At 37.4% G+C, this 5,808-nt stretch overlaps 2 protein-coding genes across 2 annotated transcripts; both read right to left on the minus strand.

Moving 5' to 3' along the window:
* Nucleotides 1–628: 628 nt before the first annotated feature.
* On the minus strand, nucleotides 629–1,816 carry LOC133869917 (G-type lectin S-receptor-like serine/threonine-protein kinase At4g27290). The gene is made up of 2 exons (XM_062307010.1): nucleotides 1,213–1,816; nucleotides 629–1,114 (listed from the first exon to the last, which is right to left on the minus strand). The coding sequence occupies exons 1-2, from the start codon at nucleotides 1,724–1,726 to the stop codon at nucleotides 951–953; spliced, it is 678 nt and encodes a 225-aa protein (XP_062162994.1). The 5' UTR covers nucleotides 1,727–1,816; the 3' UTR covers nucleotides 629–950.
* Nucleotides 1,817–1,822: 6 nt separating this feature from the next.
* Nucleotides 1,823–2,512, minus strand: LOC133869047 (S-locus-specific glycoprotein S13-like). Its single transcript, XM_062306025.1, has one exon. It carries the CDS (start codon nucleotides 2,510–2,512, stop codon nucleotides 1,823–1,825), a length of 690 nt encoding a protein of 229 aa, XP_062162009.1.
* Between the last annotated feature and the right edge of the window lie 3,296 nt (nucleotides 2,513–5,808).

A 5,808-nucleotide genomic window follows, 5' to 3' on the forward strand; every position in this document is an offset into this window, starting at 1 on the left:
CAGATTCTATACTTGCAGGCTTTACACTAGAATCATTTTTATACACAACATTCTTATTAAAAGTAACATTCCTACTTCTAATGATCTTCTGGTTTTGATCATCCCAAAACCTATACCCGAATGTCTCATCCTCATAGCCAATGAAATAACATTTTTTAGACTTGGCATCTAGTTTGCTACGAGCATCAGAATCAATATAGACATATGAAAAACTTTCAAGTGAGAAAGATTTACCTCATTTCCACTCCAGACTTCTTCAGGTAGTCTATGGCCTAAAAGAACTGAAGGTCCTCTACTTATCAAGTAAGCAGCAGTGCTTACTGCATTAGCCTAGAAAGTTTTCGGTAGTCCAACATGCAGCCTCATGCTTCTTGCACGCTCATTTCCATCCAAATCCTCTTGCTAAAACCACAATCAAAATTCAAACGATCCCTACACTCGATGTTTCTACAAAATAAACACTTCACTTTACCAGACACACCCCATTTCAATAATCTGTCCCCTCTACAGAGACTATCACGAATTGTTGCAACCACAAGAAAAAGGCATGTCTAGTGATAGCAAGGGACACCAAATCAGCTTACACCATTCTACATTAGACTGTTTTACCCTTACAGCTTCCCATGAATATTTCAGGTTCTTCAAAGGCAGCCACAATGGGGTGTCTCTCATAACAAATTTAACAAAAGACAAACAGCTTTGGATGGACACCAAATCTTTAAATCTTGCCGAAAACCAATTACAATCCCTTCCCTTGATCACACTGGACAGTTTGGCATCTATTTTGTTTCTGGCATCATTGGTGACCCTAAAACCATGCTTATAAAAAAGAATACCATCCGGCTACCATGCCTCCATCCACAAAGAAATAGTCCTGCCACCCTCAACTTGGACCTTCAGAAAATTCTATTCTTGAGGGACTTTGAGATGCTAAAAACAGCTACCGCTAATCAAATTAAAATTAAGGATTTCTGGAAGTTGGAGAAATTAACATTACCTCTAAACTTTGTCCTACTGTTGCAAATGAAATAGGCAATTAGTAGCATCCCAGAAACTATGGCAGTGGCAACTACATATATCACTATCACCACCGTTCTCTTATGCTTATCTGCCTCTTCATGGTTGGTATGACATACATATCAAAGAAAATAAAGTCAAGATCACTCAGTCGAATAATTTAAAAAGAAGTCATGGCAAGACAAAATCATATACCTAATTCTGAAGCAGGCATTCGAATATATAGATCCTGCCCACCAGCTGAAATCTGTCTGATATCGAATAGATTACCATACCAGATGGCGCAGCCACTGCCTCCTCCTCTGATATCTGAATTTGTATAAGCCATACAGGAAAAGTTGCCCAAGCATTTGATCCTGCATTCCTTAAGATTCATACTTTCGTTGACCCAAGAGTTTGTAGTATCCAGCAATTTGAGCCCAGAAAATTTAGCAAACCCATCTTTATCTTTATCTTGGCAGTTCAATTGGGTACTGCGTACACATACTTGAGACCATTCCTCTGGGTTCCATGTTTCAGGTGATTTAGACTGGAATCCTTTTAAACATTGACAGACGGGTGACTCACCAATAATGCAATTTCCATAGGCACCACAAAGGTTGTAATTGTCACAACTGTCTCTTGGCACAGATGCATACAGGCTCCATGTTGAATCCGCTTCGATCCATATGTAGCGTTGACGAGAATAGTTGGTTTCTTTCATAACCATTCTTGTGATTACTGATTTATTTATGAGTTGGTATGCATAGTACACCTCATTCTCATTGGAAACAAAATTGAACTGAAAAACAGGGTTTGCCCTTAACTATGGTGCGCCACTGTAACGAAGGCCATTCCATGGGCCACTCCTGTAGTACTTCTGCGAGCCCTTCCACATGACTGCTTCAGGGTAGTTAGTAAGCTCTACTCCCCAGGGAAAGTCCCCAGGAGATGGATCATCCAAGTTCTTCCATGCTGATAAACGCCGGTCAAGACCTTTCTTTAAGTCCCATCCAAGCTTCATCCCTGGTAACAGAGTATCAGAAGGATAGTCAAAGCTTTGCCACAAATAGTTTCCTGGATTGCCATCTTTCCCATCTCTTAGAACCAGATTTCCATTATCTAAAAGCTGTGCAATTGGATTCGAAGCCTTTTTTGTTGAATTTGCTGACCAAACAACAACACTGCCTTTTTTGTTATTCTGGCTGAGAAGAACAAGATTGCCTGTACTGCTGTTTATCATCAACATACCAGACAAGTCTTCGATTGGGTATTGTCGATTTGCTACCCAAACAACAGTTCTAACTGGGATATTCTTGTACCGAATTCCCAAGTAACGGTTGGCGGAACTCCCTGAACTAAAGAATCCCAGTTCAAAGTTTCCTTCTCTGGAAACCAAGGTCTTGCCCTCACTGATGGACTGGGATTGAGTCATGGTATCAGCTGCAATGTTGGAGAATCCAGAGAAGAAAACAAGTATGTAGGCACCCATTAACAAAAAAACATAAACGTCCATTAGTTCGTAAAACTAGAGGTTTTTCCTTAGGAGCGGAGATTTAGACCCACCACAGCCCCAAAAAAAAGGGCAATTATGTTAGGTGCAGTTCATTCGTGAAGGAGACCCATATAAAAGAAGCCAGCAAAGCTAAAGGTTATGAGATTGGGATTTTAGCATACGGTTAATTAGAATATTCTTTATTCAGGCATTATTCTTTTTTTTTTTGGGGGGGGTGGGGTTTATTCCATTCTTTATATATTATAGGGTTTACTCGTTCACCATGTTGTCTCTCTTATTTCTTTCATACATATTTTACTTTCCTATCATATATTTCTAAGTAAGAATAATATGTAACGTAAATTTTTTATTGTGGATGCCTTTTACTTGGTTGGTCCTGTAGTAATTTTATTTTTAAAGAGTTTTTCAAATTTTTTTTACTTTGTTACCAAAACCTCTGTGTTGATTTCTTTCAGTACTTATGATCTGTTTGGAAATGAAAAAAAACCTCAATTCTTTTTGGATATTTTTCAAAACCCTATAGCCCAGGTTCACCCTTGTTCCAACATGGAAAAAGTCTCGAATTTCAATTGTTTTTCAAAATGAGTATAGGCTTTACATGTGGGTCCCACTTGGAGCTCAGCACAGGTGGGACCCATGCATAAATAATTATTTTTTTTCAAATTCAAAACGTTTTTAATATTTTTATATAATAAATAAATATTATTTCAATCATTATTCAACACTACTTTTTATAACACCAATCATTAAACACAACTTTTCATACGTTCAATCATTTCCAATTATTTCATACCATTAAAAAACACTAATTTTCAATTTAAAAAATCCAATATCCAAACACAATTTCAAAAAGAATTATAATTCTATTCATCACCCAAATATGTTTTCTTCACCTCAAAATTTGTAATCAAAATAAAAATTCAATTCTAATTTTAAAAATTCAACACCCAAACGGACCATTAATTTCTTGAATTTAGTTTTCATATCTTTGGGGGTTGGATTGAGAGTTGATAACTTTATTAATCTTAATTGTTGTTAGGATTGAGATATTTACTGATCGTTTAATAACCTGAGGTGTAAACAAAAATTTTCAAATTAGAGTAGCATCAAACGTCAACCATGCATGCACGTGGCTGCTAACATGAGGGCTTGTAGTTCTTAGAACGGCGTTGCAGCTGCTTAGAGTAAAGTACTAAAGAATTAGGGGTGGGTATAGGGTAAATCGGTGTCGGAAATGGCATTTTCGATTTTCGACCCGTCCTTGTCGGTAAAGTCGGGTAATTACCCGACTTTATTCCGACAACTAAGATTTTCGAAAACTCGGATAATTCGAAAAAATCAGAAAATTCGATAATTTTCGGTCGATAAATCGGTAATTGCATAGAAAAATGAAAAGGAAAGAAGAAGGAATGAAATCTCAAATCTGGAATCTAAGAGAGCAAAAAAGGACCACAAATCACAATATTATATATATATATATATATATAAATCAAAGATGATGCAGTGGCCGACGACACGATGCAATGGCCAACGGCGGGCGCCGAGTGGATGGGCGGGGGCGTGGGCGTGGGCTTGAGCGGACGGGCAGCTGTGAGTGATTCTAGGGTTTTTTTTTGGGGAGGCATCAGAAGGGTTGAGTCTTGAGAGTTGAGACCTGAGAAAGTGAGAAATGAGAATGAGAGATTATGAGATGATTCTAGGGTTTTCCAAAAAATATGAATATATACTCTTTGAAAACGACATAGTGTTGGTCGTTGGGTAATGGGTACTATGGGATAATTTTGTTGACTCATTACTGCCTTACTGGACTATCTTGCCACTAGATGACCATATTATCCTCTACATTCAGCTTGATTTTACCATTAGCTCCCTGCCTTTCCGCACTACCACAAAAATAAACAAACTTAAACTTCTATATACTGTCGGGTCGGTCGGTAACCGACGATAAAAAAATATTACCAATTACCGACCGACAATTTAATCGGAATTAAATTTTATTCTGATTTTCGATTTCTTTTTTATTCGGTAGGCGGTTGGCGGTCAAAATCAGTTCGGTGGCGGTCGGCAAATTTTCGGTAGTCGGTAATCAAATAATTTGCCACATATAAAGAATGACGTAACATTCAACATTTCGTGAAAACTTCTTCCTATATACAGTCATAGACATATAATATTGGCGTTGATTCCAAAACAGACATATAATATTAGCCCGTTTGGATCCTACAAGTTCAAAAAGATCAGCAAAAGGAAAATGGGTATCCACTTAAATCCGCTACCTGTCGGATTATGTGGTTGCCTCACTTTTGTATTTGGCAAGATTGTTTTGAATTTAGAAAGAATAACTAAGATTACAATTTTATTTCAGAACTCAGTCCAAAAGCTGCTACCTTGGGCTTTATAAAAACTTCCAACCTTTTATTTATTTATTTATTTTCTTTCTTTATTTCCATGAGCCAAACACCATTAATCTCCAAGTACTAACCCACTGACTTGAGTGCTCTTAAGAAATATAGCCCCAAACAAGTACTCTTCATTCGATTGTAGGGACCATATCATAGTCAGCCTTTACTTTTGAAGGAGATAGAGTTCCAACCAACCCAGTGTCCTAACTGCCCATGGGAGTTATAGCCTTAAACAGATATTGGTAATTCCTGAGTTAGTAATTAATATCTCTGTTTATATGCTGAAGCAGAGGCTGTATGAAATAAATAAATAAGATAGGATAAAAACCCGAAATCACCGATTTATAATAAGTTCTTTAGGGTTTAAAAAAACTATCTTAAAACTACTCCTTATAATAAGTATAAATGAGAAATAATTCCCTTAAATGGTCATGGGGTGGATCAACCACCCCAGATATGGTCGAAACATTCCCGACCATTTGGGGGTGGGTTCGGTCATCCCCTTAGTCACCTTCTGGAAAAACAGAGAATTGAAACGAACTTAGAAGCTTAAATTCCAAGCTGTGTATTGTATTTCTTATATTGGGATTTACAGCGTAGGCTTTACAAGGAAAGAATATGTATACAATGATACTATACAGCTAGAGAAAGCTAAATAAGGTGAGAATAATCTAAGACAGGAAAGAAACCAAGCAGAGAAGGGAAGAACATAAAAAATCAATACAATATGGAAACTAGTTGTTAATATGGAAACTAGCCGTTGAGCCACAAGTCTGCGTATTCGGGTATAAGGGCGCGCATGATCACAGGGATGTGATCATGCTTGATTCCTGTGATCATGCTTGATTGTTCCTGATTGCTTGATGCAAGGGATTATGCTGTTGATTGCACAAT

This window comes from Alnus glutinosa, chromosome 5 (assembly GCF_958979055.1).
Source record: "Alnus glutinosa chromosome 5, dhAlnGlut1.1, whole genome shotgun sequence".
NCBI classification, from domain to species: domain Eukaryota; kingdom Viridiplantae; phylum Streptophyta; class Magnoliopsida; order Fagales; family Betulaceae; genus Alnus; species Alnus glutinosa.

Excerpts from the sequence above, each read along its gene's own strand:
- LOC133869917 (XM_062307010.1), bottom strand. The coding sequence starts at position 1,726 with ATGGTTATGAAAGAAACCAACTATTCTCGTCAACGCTACATATGGATC. Across the intron at positions 1,115-1,212 it reads AATGCCTGCTTCAGAATTAG|AGGCAGATAAGCATAAGAGA; the intron begins GTATATGATTTT and ends CCAACCATGAAG.
- LOC133869047 (XM_062306025.1), bottom strand. The coding sequence starts at position 2,512 with ATGGACGTTTATGTTTTTTTGTTAATGGGTGCCTACATACTTGTTTTC.